The following is an 18,167-nucleotide window of genomic DNA, read 5'->3' as shown; positions in this document are numbered from 1 at the left end:
CTGTGGGCAAAAATACCCTTTAATATGACAGGATAACTTACATTGTATGCTCTCATATGTACAAAGGCAATGTCCAGCTCATATCTAGTGTCTTATGTACCGAGATTTGTTCTAATACCCGCGTTCTCCCATCTGCAGACGAGCCCAGTCTCCTTCTGAATGACAGCGAGGATGAGAGCCCGTTGTCCATATTTGATGTGAGTTCTGCCTCAGGATCACCAAAGAAACAGCCTGCTGCTCCCCACAAGCCCTTCCTCCACTTTACAACGTGAGTGGCCGGGAAAGGGAGGGTACACAACGGCTGTCATGTACGGCTTGGTAATCGGACCTATGTATGTGCTTAGTAATGATCTCTGGCAAAATATATATACATTTTGCATTATGTAACATATCGTATATCTTTTTTTGCAGATCAGCTTGTCACCAGCCCACCTCTTATCGGCCCAGGTTTCTCTTATCTGGGGAGCCGGGCTCAGGGCAGACTTCGCACCTTGCTCCAGCTGTGTTGCACATTCTTGAAAAGTTCTCTGTGCATAGACTGGACTTGCCAGCACTTTACTCAGTCAGCGCTAAAACTCCTGAGGAGTCCTGTGCACAGGTTAGTAGGAAGCTGCTGAGCCCTGGGGAAATGCTTCATGGGCTGACCTGCATTTGTTATGCTCGTAGTCTGGGGCCACAGACTGAGTAACTTCTCTGCACAGAGTATTAGTAATTTACATCTCGGGAAGTGTTAATCTTTCTCTCTCACTTCATTGGAGGGACACTGGAACCACAGTTGTTGGGTGATGCCTTTAGGAAGCTGACACTGAGAACTCAGAAAAAGTCAGCTTCTCCTCCACAGGCGACACCCTTTGCTGGAACAGAGCAAAGCCACCTTAGCTTCGTGTCATGTAGGTGGTAGACACAGCTCTGGGTTCTCCAAAATTCTTTCTTCCTTAGGAATTACCTTATTTTCTTCTAGGCTGGCAAAAGGACAGAGTTTTTCTTTGGGAAGAAAGAACAGTGCTGAAGCAGTGACACTGTCTCCCCTCTCTCTGTGATTTCAGGCAGGTGCCTTCATGGCCTCTAGGTCCTCAGGTAGTTGGTCCATGCCCCATACTTTTGCCTGCTCTCCTTCCAGAGCAAGGCACGTACCAACGAGTGAGGAAGAAGTTGAAGACTGGACTAAGAGGATGGAAACACCTTGTGGAACGCTTCCAGATGACCAAATTTCCAGACACTTTATGAAATTTATTTTTTTGCCTGATCTCATTTTTAGTGGTAGGTCATCAAGTCCTCTTCCCATGTGGATGCAGTGGCTATTTCCGATCTCACTGACAGACGCAGTGAACCCCTGGCGGAGTATGCCTTTGAGGTGGCGAGCCCAGCCTATTAGTTGGTCTTTACCTCGTCCACTCAGTTACGCCATGGAATTCTTTCCAGTACCCTGGAAATTTGTGATGTAGCCAATCAGATTGTCCACTCCGGCACATGGCTTTACTCGGCCTCTTTAGAAGCTAGAAGTCGTTGTCTACCGGAGTCGTTGTCTAAACTCCACATGACCTTTTTCTGAATCCCTGGTGTGCCGATGTCGCTTCTACACAAATCTCTGGGTGGTTTACCATTCTCAAGAATTTTGTCTGTTTGGTGCCACATCATCCGAGATCACCTCTGAGACAACCAGGGGTAAATGTTCATCCCTCTCGCAGTCAAGTGCCAGACTTTCCAGTCAGGCTTCAACTCCTCAAGACTTGAAGAAACCTTCCTCAAGCCTTCTCCTTCCTGGCACCACCACAATCAACCTGGGCAGACTGCTTCCAAACTCTGAAGTAGCCAGTTGTCCAAATCATGGGACACCTTCAGGTGGGAGGTAATCTTCTCTTTTATGAAGTCTAGCGAGCTGAAGTTAATGATGTCGGAGAGGTTGTCTTCTCTGAATACAAGAAAGAATTCTCCATCTTTTCTTTCCTCTGTGAGGGATAATTTATCCAATTTCTTCTTGGGTGGATTCCCAGGTTTGTATTAAAATTGACTTTTGGTTACCAAGAAATATGTATTGTTTCACCTTATACTGGTTCTGAATCATCTCCACAACTGTGTCCAGCTTTGTCACTTCATGGGTAGAATTTCTGTGCTCCTTCATAGTTTCAATGGGGTCTGGCAAGTTCCTGTTAACAGTGGACACAAAAGACGCCTACCTCCACATATCCATCACCCTCCCCAGAGATTCCTTCACTATGCAGTTCATGCCACACAATTTCAGCTTGTTCCTCTCCATTCCTGGTTGGTCATGACACTTCTATTCTCCAAGTCTTCAAGATATCTTTTTCTCAAGAGTACTCTCTTCCTCCCTAATTTACAGCGACTGTGTTTTAACATCATAGTTGTTGAACTGCTATTGTCAAACCCACTTGACCGCTGATCAAGTCCAATTCCGGGAAGCCCTCGTGATCCCACATACATCATTGCACATGAAAAAACCCTCTCCTCTCCTTTTTGAAATGCTGCGAATCCAACCAGTTTTCTCTCCTTCTGTTTGACCTGTAGGATCTTTCTAAGGTTGTTTCAACCTTCTAAATTCTAGTTCAAAACCACTTGTTTTCACACATCTCAGGTCAAGACTTCCTCCAGGGGGTCTGTCTTGAAACCCGGTCATTCCCCTTTGGTATATTAACTTTTGTGCCAGACACTTTTGTCTCCTCAAATCTAGACCGTAATGGAAGTGTCTCTACTGTCCGTCTAGTTTGTGACTTTCCTCATGAGTCAGGTGCATTAGAAGGACCTTTTTGCCCTCTCTCTCCTCCTTTTCTCCTTCCTTTCCCCTTTTTGCCCTCGCTTTCCCATTTTTAGACATTCTGACTCTTTAGCCCTATGTATGAAGGAGCCCAGCAAGGTCTAATCACCTTCTAGGTACCCATCTCTGGCCAGAGTCGTTCTTGGTCTGCAATGCCCAGGAGATAACCGGCATATTTGCAGACAAACCCCAAATTAAGTGGATCCACACGCCACATTTGTCAACTGGCAGAAAATCCTGTCTCTTTTAGTGAGCTGTTAAATGGTTCCAGATGTTAAATCTGTTGTTGTGACTGCGCAAAGAAGAAAATGAGGATGTTTTATCCATTCCAAATGTTCTCTGTTTCATGCTCTCGGAATGTAAGTGTAATCTGGAAATTCTTGGCTAAATCTTTGGTATATTTGGGCTGGTTGTACGCGGCCCCATACCAGTTTTAAAAATCTGTGTAAATCAGGTATTTTTTTTATCAATGTTATGGGGTTATCTAGTCTTTAGGTTCTCAGAGCTGCACACAATGCTGCCACTAGAGGGAGCCGACTGTACATGGATGTATACAGACTTATTGAGTTGGTGGGAATTGGTCACCAGGGTTATTCTGTCCTTGAGGAACTTTGATTTAAAGTCTTGGGACAAAAGCTTGCAGTGACTTCATATGATTGCTTCTCTCAGCAAAGGAAGACTGGTGTATTCGTGAGATGCCGTAGCTCTGGTCTTTCCCTTTATCACCACTGATTGAAAACTTTTTCCTTATGTACAGTAATAACAAGCGGGCATTTCACAAATTTATCTGACTCCTCGCCTGCTGCATGCTGGGTTTATTTCTTCTATTGTGAAAATTGTGAGACTTAACTTTAAATCGTTATGTCAAATTAAAAAAAAAAAAAATCATACGGGTTCAAATGGTCATTGTTGTATTCATAAACTTGGCTCCATTTGGTAGCCAGCATATTAAAGAGCAAGGTTGTTTAATCGCCTCACTGACCGAAAAAGTAGTTTTATCTCTGTAAAATGCCAGCCGCTAGGTGGCTCCCTTCTCTGTAATTAGTCGTCCACTGCATGTTAGGTAAAATCCATTTCTAGTTAGAGGCCGCTGTCGCTTCGACCTCCTCTCTGGCTCTATCCAAACCCCTGCCACCTCGACGACCTCTCTGGCTCTCTACTGACCGCTGTCGCCTCCTGTCTAGCTCTATCCAAGCCCCTGCCACCTCGATGACCTCACTGGCTCTCTTCTGACCGCTGTCGCCTCCTCTCTGGCTCTTGCGGCCCCTGCCACCTCGACAACCTCTCTGGCTCTCTACTGACCACTGTCACCTCCTCTCTGGCTCTCGCGGCTCCTGCCACCTTGACAACCTCTCTGGCTCTCTACTGACCACTGTCGCCTCCTCTCTGGCTCTTGCAGGGCCGTTGTCGCCTCAACCTCCTCTCTGGCTCTCGCTAGGCCGCTGTCTCCTCGACCTCCTCTCTGGCTCTCTACTGACCGCTGTCGCCTCCTCTCTGGCTCTCGCAGGGCCGTTTCGCCTCGACCACCTCTCTGGCTCTAGCTGGGCCGCTGACTCCTTGACCTCCTCTCTGACTCTCGCTGAGCCGCTGTCCCCTCGACCTCTTCTCTGGCTCTCGCTGGGCTGCTGTCCCCTCGACCTCTTCTCTGGCTCTCGCCGGGCCGCTGTCCCCTCGACCTCTTCTCTGGCTCTCGCCGGATCGCTGTGTTTAAATTCCAGCTTTTCCCTATCCACATCTCAACCAAGAATATATAGCGGAGAGGTTTCTGGTTAGGCCAGGCACCTAATTTTAACAGCAATGTATCAGTATGCTCCTGGGAGAGTGTTTAGGATAGGTAACCTCTCAAAGGAATCTGTCAACAGGTTTTTGCAATTTAATCTAATGTAAGGACAGAGACCCTGATTCCAGTGTATTTGCTGTTTGAATTCAATCAGTGTTTTAACAGCAGGAGTCTATCACTGCAGGACATAGAGTTTTGTGTCTTGTAGTCCCACTCCTCCTGCAACACTGGCAGATTTCTGTGTACAATTTATATTGACGGCTTCTAATCAGTGCTTGGATCGTGGCTGGACTACAAAGCATGAGGCACCTAGTCCTGTAGTGATAATCTCCTTGTGATAAAACAATGATTGTATTGAAACAACAAAACACAGTCCAGTAAGTGATACATCCCTGGAATCAGTCTCTCTTCTCCTACATCATGCTGCTTTCAGATTACATAGCAAAAACCTTCTGACAGATTGACTTCAAATATAGTGGATGACTGGTATCTGTGCAGCAGTTTACGGGTTCTGTGTGTGAGCATAACCCTGGCATGTGCGCCAGAACAAGTCTGGATATAGTGAGAAGCCCCCGAGTTACAAAGCAGCGCATTTATTTCATATTATGATGAAATGTCAGATACGGCTTACATAAAAGGATTTTCTGATGACACTTTTCATTTAATGGTCTTGTTCTTCAGGTGTTCCGTGAAGCTCGGCGGACAGTACCCAGTGTTGTTTACATGCCACATATTGGCGACTGGTGGGAGGCTGTCAGTGAAACTGTGAGGGCTACCTTTCTGACGCTCCTGCAAGATATCCCCTCGTTCTCTCCTATATTACTACTGTCTACCTCTGAACTTGTGTACAGGGAGCTGCCGGATGAGGTAAGAAGCTGCTCGTCACGTGTGTGTGTATCTGTGTGTGTGTGTAATATATATTTACGTAAAGCTAATAAACATAAAATAGAACGGACTTCTAGCCTGGTTTTTATCAAGCAAAATGGAAAAAATGAGTTGGTTCACTGGCTAAATTAAGCATATTGACTCCTCCTGTGGAAACTGCAATGGTGGCCATGGTGGACTCTTTGGTACATGTAAACTCGTGTAAAATTTTGTTTGTAAGATTGATATTCACCTTTGTGAGCCATTTAGATGTAGCATTGTTCTACATGAATAGTGGTGGTGTAGGTGCCTTAAGAATGTCAACTATGCTTTGGTCCTAGAACAACTCCTTTAATATCATATAGGTTTCTGTCTCCTTGAACCCTAAAATCCATAGCCCTTTTTGGGGTCCCTGTATGGGCGGGCGGCCTCTCTGGGGCGCCAGCATAGCGGCCGGCCTCTCTCTGCCGCCCTTGTCATTAATTTTGCTCTTGTACCGATGCAGTAGAATCACATCCATAACTTCTAGGTAAATGGAGAAAGATTTCATAATGTAAATGGTGCTGTATCGTGACCCACAAGTTACTGAGATAAGCTTAGTGCGCAACATTTTATTTTTAATAAAGTGTATGTGTATATACAGCGTGTGAAATAATTATTCAACACGTCACCAATTTTTTAAATAAACCTATTTTCTCCTACGCCTCATTGGGGGACACAGAGACAGTGGGTGTTATGCTGCTTGCCACTAGGAGGACACTAAGTAAACCAGAAAAAAAGCTCCTCCCCTGCAGTATACACCCCCTCGCTGACTGAGATTTCTCCAGTTCTTTGCTTAGTGTCTGTAGGAGGCACTTGGGTCTGGTTTCAGACCCCACCGTTTTTATTTTATTTTTGAATTTTCTGTAAATTTTTATTTTTTAATTAACAGAGTGAAGGGGGCGATGGTTCCTTTCTACGGCCTGCTCCCCCCGAACCAACAACAGGCAAGCACGACGAGTATACCTCCCCGTACACTTTCCTGTGACGAATGGGGCTGATTCCTTTGACAATGGTTCCCTTACGGTCGGTACCCAACAGATACGAGGGCAAGCGCAACAGGACGAAGCACAGGAGTGCATGGAGAAGGTCTTGAGCAGCGCCCTGAATCAGCCCCAGAGCTCTGCATCCCCCTACCACAGGGTGGGTCGATTGAGTAATACCCCTTTAAGACCTCCTCCAGCTCAGCTACATCGCCTGAAGGATGAGACACACCTGCAGCTGGAAGACCCCGGACAGCGACGACCTGCCTGAGCTTAGGAGTGGAGTTATGGGGTCAGGTCCTGCCCCCCGGGAGAAGCGCTGACTTAACGTCAGCGGCGGTGCACCAGCGCCCCATTGTGCCCCCCCCCCCCGCTCTCAGCGATCGGGAAGGCCAAAAATTTAGTCCCCGGCTTTTCCGGCCTGCTAGGCCGCAATTTGAATGGTGCCGCCCACTACCGCCGCCCCCTCCCCGCCCCCGGCACCTATCTCGGGTAGGCCAAAAATTTAGTCACCAGCTTTTCCGGCCTTCTAGGCCTCAATTTGAATAGCGCCGCCCGCGCTATCGTCGCCGCCCCCTCCTCTTGGCGCCTCTCATTACTTACGAGACGCGCAATTCTAATCTCAGGGGCCATGTCTTCAGCTGCCGTTAACCCTTTCAGGAGCGCTGTGCCTGCTCTGGACAGCCGGATACCGGGTGACACCACAGGGCCACCGTTTTTCCTCCCGGGGGAAACAGCACAGGACCGTGGGTAAGCTGCATCTGCCTCAGATTAAAGCTTAACCCCTTCCCGGCACGTTCCCTGCAGCTGCAGACAGACTGCCATTAACCCTTCAGAAGCGCTATGTCTCAATCTAAGGAGGCTAAACGGGCTGCTAAGAAGCACACTGCTTATTTTACCGTGTGTACCACTTGCAAGTCTGCCTTACCCAGTGCACAGACTAATCCGTTATGCACAGACTGCGACCCAGACTGCGCCCTGACCTGCGCCCTGACCTGCGCTCCAACGCCCCTCGCTGCCGCTGCTGACGGGCCTCCTGCGTTTAGTACCCCTGAGTGGGCTGCGTCCCTGTCACGGTCGGTGGAGTGTCTGACCCATGCTATATTCTCCCTCTGGGAGGACTCTATAAGTCAGAAAGCGTCCTTACCTCCCGAGGAGGGCTCTGGCGTCGGCCGGTAACCGTCCACCAGCAGGGGCCATACTCGTCCAAGGGATGGTCAGGTCTCTAGAAAGCGGACCCATGACTCGTCCCCTAGTCACCTTCGCGCCTCAGCATCGGCGACTCCTGTCTCTCGCTCGCCCTCTCCTGAGGTTCACAGCGAGCACGACTCTGAATTCGAATCTGACACGTCAGCCCCTCAGAATCCCCCAACTGATCAAGAGGCGATTGATTCTCTTATAGAATCAGTCAACAGGATTCTGAGGTTGGATGAGGAATATATTCCCGCTCCAGCACACCCTATCTCATTTAAGAAAACCTAGCGTGTGCGCAGGTTATTTACCAGCCATCCAGAAACACAGGGATCGTCCACATAAGCGGTTCACAGGGCAAAAGTCTACTCAGGCTAAATACCCTTTTCATCCAGACCTAATGTAGGATTGGTGACAGCCCCCTCCGGTGGACCCTCCTGTATCGCGTCTTGCTTCTAAAACGCTCCTATCTGTTTCTGAGGGTTTCTCAGTCAGAAACCCCTCCGATCGTCAAATTGACTACCTTGCCCGTTCAGTTTTTCGAAGCTTCAGGAGCAGCGCTTTTTCCATCTTTTGCGGCAATTTGGGTCACTAAGGCAATGGCCGCTTTGGCAGAAGTCTTGATTACTTCCTTCCAGGGCACCAGTCTTCCTCCGGAGGCAACCACTGTCGCCAGGCAGATAATTCACGCAGCGGACTTTGTAGTAGACGCTTCTTTTGATGCCGCCAATTGCGCTGCTCAAACTGCCGCTAATGCGATCTCCATTAGAAGAGCTCTATGGCTCCGCGGCTAAAAGATCGTTGTCTTCTCTCCCCTTTCAAACGGGTCATCTTTTTGGAGAGAACCTGGACCAGCTCATTTCTGATACTACCGGGGGAAAAAGTAAATTCCTTCCTCAAAAAAAAAAAAACGGGCTGTTCGGCCGTTTCGCAACCAACAGCCAACGAGTTTTCGATCTTCTCGCAACAATTCCGGTTGGTCTTCCCCTACCTTCTCTTCCGGATCAGGTCGGTCCCTGCACGAAGACAGAGGCTCCCAGGTCTCATACAGACCGAACCGCTCTTGGAAACCCAGGTGTTACAGAACCCCCCCAGCACCCCGAATAGGAGATGTATGCCCTTAATGCAGCAACCAACCGGCTGCGACCCCCTGGGCGAGGTAAACAAGGTTTGATTGTCCTGCCGTCTGTATGTGTATATATATTCTGAGACCGATGAGTAAAATGTTGTCATACTGGAAATACATGGAGTAGCAATGTCTTTTATATGTTCCCATATTACAAAGCCTTTCGAGCCAGCACCCTTCATTCAGAAGCGAGGAAAAGTAGAGTGGACCTCCTGAAGCACGGGGTGGTAATGTAAGGGGTATTACAGCCCAGAGGACCCCGTTACACCAGGCCTAGTGCTTCTGGATCTAGGGGAGCCAGATCTCATAGATCTACCAAATGACGACATGTGGGTCAGCGAGCTGGTGTCCTCCGGATACAAGATAGAATTTTCTTCTCCCCCTCCAACTCGGTTTTTCCTTTCCTCTCCCCCCAAGAAAAAGACAAGAGCCTTCCTTCGGGCTGTTCAGGCTCTGCTAAGGGACGGAGTCATCATTCCGGTCCCTCATCACGAAAGGTTCAGGGGATTTTATTCAAACCTTTTTGTGGTTCCATAAAAGGACGGGACGATGCGACCCATTCTGGATCTCAAACTGTTAAATCAGTTTGTCAAGATACGGCGATTCCGAATGGATTCTCTCCGATCAGTTGTCGCTTCCATGGAAAAAGAGTTCCTTGCATCCATCGACATGAAGGATGCTTACCTTCACGTTCCGATCTGCCCATCCCACCAGCAGTTCCTCGCCACCGCCCCCAGAGTCTTTACCAAAGTCATGGTGGCTGTCATGGCCATTTTCTCGGTGAGTGGTGGTGCTGCCGTATCTGGACGACCTGCTCATCAAGGGTCCGTCCCGTCCAGCCTGCGAGGAATCCGTGGATATAACAGTAAATACACTTTCTCGCCTGGGTTGGAAGATAAACTTCGAGAAGTCTTCCCCAACACTGGCTCAGCGGATTTGCTTTTTAGGAATGATCTTGGACACTTCCCGCGGGTTGGTCATTCTGCCTCCAGAAAAGACCCGAGCCTTACAGCAGGCAGCGCGGACTCTTTAGTTTCAGCATGAGAATTCTCGGAAAGATGGTGGCAGCGATGGAAGCAGTTCCATTTGCACAGTTCCACCTCCGTCCCTTACAACACGTGTTGCTGTTAGTTTGGAACAAGAATCCGTTCTCCCTGGACCGTCGGATCCCTCTGTCCCTGCGGGTCAGGCAAGCCCTCAGGTGGTTGACACTGAAGTCCTCCCTGAATCAAGGGAGGTCTTTTCTCCCAGTACGATGGTCAGTGGTGACCACCGACGCCAATCTTCTGGGCTGGGGTGCGATTTTTCTTCACCACATAGCACAGGGTCGTTGGTCAACTCGGAAATCACATCTCCCCATCAACATCTTAGAGATATGAGCGTTCAGATTAGCCCTACAGAGTTTCTACCATCTTCTCGCAGGTTACCCCATCAGGATCCAATCTGACAATGCCACGGCTGTGGCGTATATCGACTGTCAGGGGGGTACTCGGAGCAGGATGGCCATGCACAAGGTGAGTCACATACTCCATTGGGCCGAGACCAACCATTTGCCCATCTCAGCGATCCACATCCCGGGCGTAGATATTTGGACGGCAGATTTTCTCAGTCGCCAGGGCCTTGCCTCAGGAAAGTGGTCTCTTCATCCGGAAGTCTTTCAGCAGATTTGCCATCGTTGGGGGACTCCGGATGTGGATCTCATGGCCACAAGATTAAACAACAAGGTTCCTCGGTTCATTGCCCGATCGCGCGATCCATCCGCCATCGGAGCGGACACCCTAGGTCTGCCGTGGCACCAGTTCCGGCTCCTGTACATCATTCCTCCTCTTCCTTTGCTCCCGAGAGTCATCAAGAAAATCAGAGCAGAAGGAGTACCAGTAAGGCTACTTTCAGATTTGCGTTCGGAGGCGCAGGGACGCCGCTAAGCCCCGCCCCTGGCCGTGCCTCCGTCCGGTCAGCTCCTCCTCTGATCGCATGACGCTGCATGCTATCAGCATACCTGCTGGTCGTGCGCTAGTACACTTTTGCCGGCGCGTGCGCCAAGCGCGCAAAAATGCAACACGGCACGTTTTTGTGCGCTCGGCGCAGCGCCAAAAGGGCGCAAGCGCCAGCAAAAGTGTACCAGCATATGCTACGCTAACTATAGGATACGCTGATCGCATGCAGTGTCGTGCGATTAGAGGAGGAGCTGACCGGAGGAGGCGCGGGTGTGGCTTAGCGGCGGCCCTGCGCTGCGCCTCCGAACACAAATCTGAAAGTAGCCTAATCCTGGTCGCGCCAGATTGACCGTGCCGGGCATGGTACGCAGAACTAGTACAACTGGTCACCGACATTCCCTGGCGACTTCCAGATTGCATGGATCTACTCTCTCTGCGCGATTTACTACCAGAACTCCGAGGCCCTGTCTTTAACGGCGTGGCCGTTGAATCTTGGATTTTAGGACAGGCTGGTTATTCTCCCGGCGTGATCTCCACTGTGATTAATTCTAGGAAGCCCGTGCCCATTCGCATTTATCACCGCACCTGGAAAACCTTCTTCTTGTGGTGCAAGGACCAAGGTCGATTCCCTCTGGTGTTTTCTATTCCTTCCATATTGGAATTCCTACAATCTGGATTAAGGTCAAGGCTCGCGCTTAGTTTGCTCAAGGGACATATTTCAGCCTTGTCAGTGCTATTCCAACTTAAAATTGCCACCAAACTTCAGGTGAAGACATTCATTCAGGGAGTTTCCCATGTGGCACTTCCCTATAAAATACCATTGGAATCATGGGACCTTAAGTTGGTGCACGGAGCCTTACAGAAGGCTCCCTTCGAGTCTTTGCAGGACATACCGATGACTGTTCTTTCTTGGAAAGTGGTCTTTTTAGTGACAATTGCGTCAGTCAGATGTGTCTCGGAATTGGCAGCCATGTCCTGCCGCTCTCTGTTCTTGAATTTTCATCAGGACAAGGCAGTTCTCAGGACGTCCGCGTCTTTCCTGCCTAAGGTCGTGTCTTTTCATCTCAATGAGGAAATTGTTTTGCCTTCCTTGTGTCCGTCACCAGTCCATCGCATTGAGAAGGCCCTCCACACTCTGGGTGTGGTTAGGGCTCTGAGACGGTACATCTCGCGGACGGCTCCCTTCCGCAAGTCACATGCCCTGTTCATACTTCCAGAGGGACATAGGAAGGGTCTACCCGTTTCAAAAGCCAGGCTATTGCTTGGCTATTCAGGAATCCTACCGTGTCAGGGGCACACCTGTCCCAGCAGAGATTAATGCGCATTTGACTCACTCAGTGGGCGCCTCCTGGGCCATTCGGCACCAGGCGTCAGCAGAACAGGTCTGCAAGGCTGCGACTTGGTCCAGTCTGCATACCTCTACAAAACATTACCAAATTCATTCTCGGGTCTCTGCGGATGCAGCTCTTGGCAGACGCATCCTGCAATCAGCAGTACCAGTGTTAAGTCAGTGGTACATGGGTTATTTGCAAATGTATGCTCCCCACACAGGGACTGCTTTAGGACGTCCCACTGTCTGTGTCCCCCAATGAGGCGTAGGAGAAATAGGGATTTTAGTGTACTCACTGTAATATCCTTTTCTCCAAGCCAGTCATTGGGGGCACAGCACCCACCCTGTTTAGCCTATTGTCTTACTGTAGCATTCTTAGGTTTTGACATAGTTATTGTTATTGTTTAATGCTCCTATTGCTTTTTTATGAAGCAAGCAGGAGGACGGTGTCGCAGGAAGATGGGAAGCGCGGACCCGGACCTGCGACACCCATTGGACCGGACCGCCCCCTCCCGGGTGAGTATAATAAAAACTTATTTTTCTTATCTTTCATGTCGGACCGGGGGGCTTATCTACAGCATTATAGAATGCCGAATCTTGTATCGGCCAAAACTGCTGACAGGTTCATGTATAATAATGAGGGAGAAACATCTTGGTAGAGTTTCACGTCAATAGCACCTTTAGAAAAAGATTTACTTAATATATTGAACAAGTCAGCAATTTTCTAAGAGTCCACTCACTCGGAGCACTTCAGGTATTCACCAGTAGCAAGTTCTTAAATCTTGCAGGAAGGTTTATTAAAACTTCACAAACCTTCCACAAAGCAAACATAAAAGCAGCCTCTCTGCATAAGGAAAACAAAATAAATAGTTTGTGCAAATAGGCGCCTACGTGACAGGCCGGACTCACTCGACAGAGTAATGTGTCCAGCTCTAAGTCTTTGAAAGGAGACTGACCCCACTGAAGGTCTGCACACAAAGCCACAACGATACAGCTGGACTTCCTTATATCTGCCATACCACACCCCAGGGTGGGGATATCTGAGCACCCAGTCCCACCCATCTTTCTGACTGCTCATAAATCCTGCTCTTGACACTGCCTATAAACTGTTGCTGCACTATATGTGCTGGAGCCTGCTTTTCCAGCTTATATCACTGAGGCTACCAACCTCGATGATACACATCTTCCCTCGAGGACCTGTCCAGCAGCCATCTTACAATATACAATGTGTGTGTATATACTTTTTTTTTCTTGCAGATGTGGTAATTTGCGAGTCACAGTGCAGCCCCTATTTACATGACGCTGTAAATCCACGGCTGCATAGCGCGATCCAAGCCTACAGTCTTATAAAGCCAAATCACACATATTTTCCAATGAGAGATTATTTATGTAGGGTTCACTGTACACTCTGTAATTATTGTATAGTCCAAGCGTATCGCTACCATGTCCAACACTCAGCTTTGGAATTAGTGTTTTGCATTTTTTATTTATTTATTTTTTTTAAATACAATCATTTTCCATTTTAAGCCAGTAGTTTGTTCTTCCAGGATCGTGGCGCACGTTCTCCGCTCATTTCAGTACTTTGGAACAAGTCGTGTTTTCTGATCTTCTGATTTTGTTTTTGCTGCTAAAATGTAGTTATGAAGCCAAACACAATGAGCTCATAATGACTTTTTATTCATCTTTTGTGCCCCGGTAAAGCACTTAAGTGAATCAAGTTGTTCCATCGCTCTCCTTGTTTACTGATGTTTATGGCTTCTCACCATCACCTCCCGACTCCGTGTCTTTGTCTGAATTCCACAAAGTAAAACAAGTTCAGAACTTTCAGTAAAATTAATCTTAACTTGGTTTTGTTCTTTTTGCCATCTACCGTATTTTTTTTTTTTCTTATCCTGCAGGTGAAGTGTATATTCAGGGCTCAGTACGAAGAGGTTTTTAACATTTCCAGACCCAGTGAAGACGATCGATGGAATTTTTTTCAAGATTTAATTCTTAATCAGGCTGCTATGCCCCCTCCAAAAAGGAAAAAGACTGGTAAGTGTCAAAGGAAAGGTTTTTCCAAATGTGTTACTGCAGTGTTTCCCAACTCCAGTCCCATGTTTCTTAGTCAGGAGTCTTAACATAATATGGCACTGAAGTCATCCAGTGTGGTGGGGGGATGGACACACCAATCAATAATGTTGGCGGTACTAGCCACGTGCCCTAGCTGCTGTAGAGTGGGGGGCAGCTCTTTACCTTTCCCTTATAGATGATGTCGGGGAATAGAAGGACTGGGCATGCTGAATCCCAGTTCCCTACCTTTTTAGGTCTCGGGCGAGATATCCTGCCTTTATTTAATAAAATGTGTTTGCATGGTCACCTAAACCAGGCCTTACATGGACAAGTCAGTCAACTCTTCCTTGGCTCAAGCCAAGCAGATTTATTCCACTGGCTCAATCCTTTATAGTGCTTTTTCCTAGCTCACATTTAGCGTGCTCTTTCCCAGCTCAAGCTTGGAGTGTTCGCTGCTCCCTGACTCAAGCTTAGTGTGCTTCTTCCCAGCTCAAGCTTAGTGTGCTTCTCTACCGCCCACCATCATCCTTCAAAACAAAAGTTTAGTGTGTTTATCCCCTCCCTTTATTCCCGGCTCAAACGTCTCTGTGCTCCTCTTTCATCCTTTCTGCCATCTCCTTGGCATGCTCCCCTCCGGCTCCTGCTTAGCGTGCTCCTGCTTGGCGTGCTCCCCCGGCTCCTGCTTGGCGTGCTCCCCCGGCTCCTGCTTGCCACGACCTTCCCTCCATCCACACCAGTTTAAGCTTACCATGTACCCTGACGCCCGACCCAGCTAAGGCCTCTTTCACACTTCAGTTTTTTGCATCAGTCAAAATCCGCCAAAAGGACGGATAGCGGATCCGTTGTAGTACTGATGACAACGGATGCCACCCGTCCGTTTTTTTGACGGATCCGACAAATGAAGAATTTTAAAGGAGAGAGAGAGAGAGAGAGGTTTTTTTTTTTGTCCGACAGCCAGAAAGAATTTCGGGTTAAAACAGTGCCTGGAGGATCCGCCAGAGAAAAAAACGTTGCAAGCTCCGTTTTGAAATCTTTGAGGATGGTGACGGACAGCAACTTTTGGCGGATCCGCAAAAAAAAGGATGCAACGGACGACAATCCGCCAATAATTGAAGTCAATGGGGAAAAAAACGGATCCTCAAAAGAAAATTGCGGATCCGTTTTTTTCAAAACCTGGCAGATTGTGACTGATTGTAAAAAACTGAAGTGTGAAAGAGGCCTTAGTGTGATTTTTTTTTTTCTCCCTCACTCCACTCAAGCTTCGTGTAATTCTCCCATTTCTCCATGCTCAAACTTATCATGCTCCGCACCTCAGTTCAAACCTAATGTGTCTCTAACCCAGCCAGTTCCTAGCTGACCCCTAGCAGCTTGAGATTTCATCACTTCTGCAGGAAGTAGTAGAACAGGAGCGTTGAGATTATTATCCCTTAAATGTACCGATAAGCACATGGACCTATACTCTGCACCCTGGGACACTGCCTAATATACTCACCGGTGCTACCAATCCATGCAGGTTAGCACAGTTTATAATTTTGCAACATTTCAATCTAGCATTAATGTCCAATATGGCTTCTTTTTTTCCCCCAGTAATACAGTCTTTGGAGGTCCTACCTCCTGCCCCATCACCGCCACCGCGCCAGCTTTCCGAGGTGGAGAAGCAAAAGATGGAAGACAATGAGGAAAATACTTTGAGGGAATTGAGACTCTTCCTCAGGGACGTCACCAAGCGACTGGCCACCGATAAGCGGTTTAACATCTTCAGCAAACCGGTGGATATTGAAGAGGTCTTGTTTCAGTAATGCACAAACAATGAAGCGGATTGTATCATTAGTCTTAACTCGTTGGATGCGGTCACAGTCGTGAGCCAGTGACCGGACAATCTCCTATTAATCTGAGCTTTGTTACGTATTTGGTCAAATTCTCTGGTTTTTGGGTTTTGTTTTTTCTTGCAATAATGAAAACACAAATTTTAAGATTAAAAATTACTTAATCTGCACACTGAGATCCTGCAGAGGAAATGGGGTCCGGTTTCACGCTCATTCACGCACTGTGTGTGCATCGCAAAGTCCAGACTGCCTACGGGTTTCCTAACCTGGAATCCCATCAGGGTCTGTATTAGGACCTCTAAAGCCTGCCTAACTCTGCTGTCCCCTGAAGACTCCAGGGGCAACAGGATAAAGCTACATTTCCGTCATGTGAAGCAGGTAGAGATGTAGCATTATCAAAGGCAACTTTCCAATATACTTTTGACGGCAGAGTGAACCAGAGGCGGATTATGTCTGCAGCACTTTAAGAAAAGGGCGCTGCCACGTTTGTGTTTTTATTATGTGCGACCAGAGATGAGACAAGTGAGTTAAGGCTTTACACGTGTAAAACAGTTCTCAGCGAAATTCCAAATTTTTGAGACCAAATTGACGGTTTTCATACGATCAAAGCAGCGAAATTGGAGAAGAAAATATTTATTGACTATAAAAGTCCGCTTCTGTGCATGTCCGTGCAAACTGGGATGCCCGGCTGACTCCAAGGACGGCAAGGGGAAGGTATTGTCAGCCAGTCTTCTCTACAGTGAATGACCATTATAGGTAACATGTCACCAACACATCTCTGTCTTTGCATTGGGCAGTAAAAAATACTTGGACGTTACTCAGGAGGAGTCATTCAGCAGCCCGAGCATGCATAGCAAAATGAGGCGCTCTGTCCTCTGCTCCATCGCTGCTGCCGCTGGACTCCTCTTCCTGACCCCGTTTTACTATTAACTACCAAAATATACTTGTTTGAAACGGGCATGTTTGGCCCTCTGGATGGACCCCCAAATGACGGGGCTTCATAGTCTCCTGACTGTTGGATTTGTTCGCCTCCAAAATTCTCTGTGTGAACATTACCTGGGTTTCGCCGTGAACAGCGGCATTCTCTACTACCCAACTGTTCACAAAACTGCAGGACGATTGCATTCACTTATTGCAGCTTATTGCCCAGAGACACCTGGCTACCTACAGTGAAGAGGCTGCGGCCCTAAATCAGTGCAATAGCCTCCTTTATTCTCAAGAGGTCGCAGCAGGACCCCAGTGATCAGAAAGTAATGGCATAGTTACTGTATGTGACTGTGTTGTGAATTGCGAGGTCGCCTTGGCGGAGTTGAGGATGGTGCTCCTGTCCGGCAACGGATAACTGACCTGCGAAACAGTTCACACCTGATTGTAAGACGTTACTTGTTAATGGCTGGGTAGGGGGAATATTGTCAGACGTTTAGGCAGCCCCCCATGATCATATATGATAACCAGGGCAATGTTCATCAATTCTGCAGATCATTACATGGCTCACATTGACTTGTGTGGTCCCCCTAGAAGGACAGACGCTCTGTACTGCAGCACATGGGGGGTCTAGCTTAACTCTCATCCAAATATATAGCCCCCAAAACACTGGTACAGTACAATGGTTTTCGGTTTACTTATTTATATCTGAGGCTCCTTGCCTATTCTGTAAATCCCCAGGGTCCTGTGTTTTTGAGTTCCATAAGGTGTTCACAGATGTAATCTCACTCTGCCTCCATCTACAGTCCCGAATTATCTCCATTCACCAGTGATCTATGAAGATTTTCAATACCTTGGAGTCAGTCGGGCGTCTTGTGCACGGTTTGTGTTGTCTTGATGCCTGTGTTTAAAAAAAAATAAATAAAATTATGTTTGCTCATTGGATAGCAGTTCATCCGCTTCTCATAATTTCCGTTTAATCCTTGCAGCATGCCGTTTTATGACGCTCTCATAATTTCTGCTCGTAATCTTGTGTCCATGAGGTTTTTCTTTTGCATGGTGACTTTTGGAGAGGTAATGCCCCCACTTCAAGCCAGCATTCAGAGATTTGTCTGACCGCCATCGCTTTTGTTATTTTGTAGGTTTCCGATTACCTTGAAGTCATTAGAGAACCCATGGACCTCTCCACTGTAATGACCAAAATCGACAAGCACCGCTACATGACCGTGCGGGACTTCCTAACGGACGTGGACCTGATTTGCAGCAACGCCTTGGAGTACAATCCTGATAAAGAGCCGGGAGGTAATGACACTCAGGCAGAAAAGTGCTCTCACAATTATTA

General features: G+C 47.8%; 1 protein-coding gene across 3 annotated transcripts in view; it reads left to right on the top strand.

Moving 5' to 3' along the window:
• The window catches only part of ATAD2B (ATPase family AAA domain containing 2B), a 190,857-nt gene that overhangs the window by 101,679 nt on the left and 71,011 nt on the right, over window positions 1-18,167 (top strand). For 2 of the 3 annotated variants that reach the window (XM_073568304.1, XM_073568303.1), the window contains exons 17-22: window positions 139-268; window positions 412-598; window positions 5,235-5,420; window positions 13,922-14,057; window positions 15,663-15,859; window positions 17,968-18,127. In XM_073568304.1, the coding sequence (XP_073424405.1) occupies window positions 139-268; window positions 412-598; window positions 5,235-5,420; window positions 13,922-14,057; window positions 15,663-15,859; window positions 17,968-18,127 (996 nt within the window). The remainder of the gene's footprint in view (window positions 1-138; window positions 269-411; window positions 599-5,234; window positions 5,421-13,921; window positions 14,058-15,662; window positions 15,860-17,967; window positions 18,128-18,167) is intronic. The other variant, XM_073568305.1, reaches the window with a different exon arrangement.

This window comes from Dendrobates tinctorius, unplaced genomic scaffold (genome assembly GCF_039654945.1).
Source record: "Dendrobates tinctorius isolate UK_male_01 unplaced genomic scaffold, ASM3965494v1 ptg000021l, whole genome shotgun sequence".
NCBI classification, from domain to species: Eukaryota; Metazoa; Chordata; class Amphibia; order Anura; family Dendrobatidae; genus Dendrobates; species Dendrobates tinctorius.
Note: the sequence above shows the minus strand (reverse complement) of the source record. Positions and strands in the feature narration are given on the sequence as shown.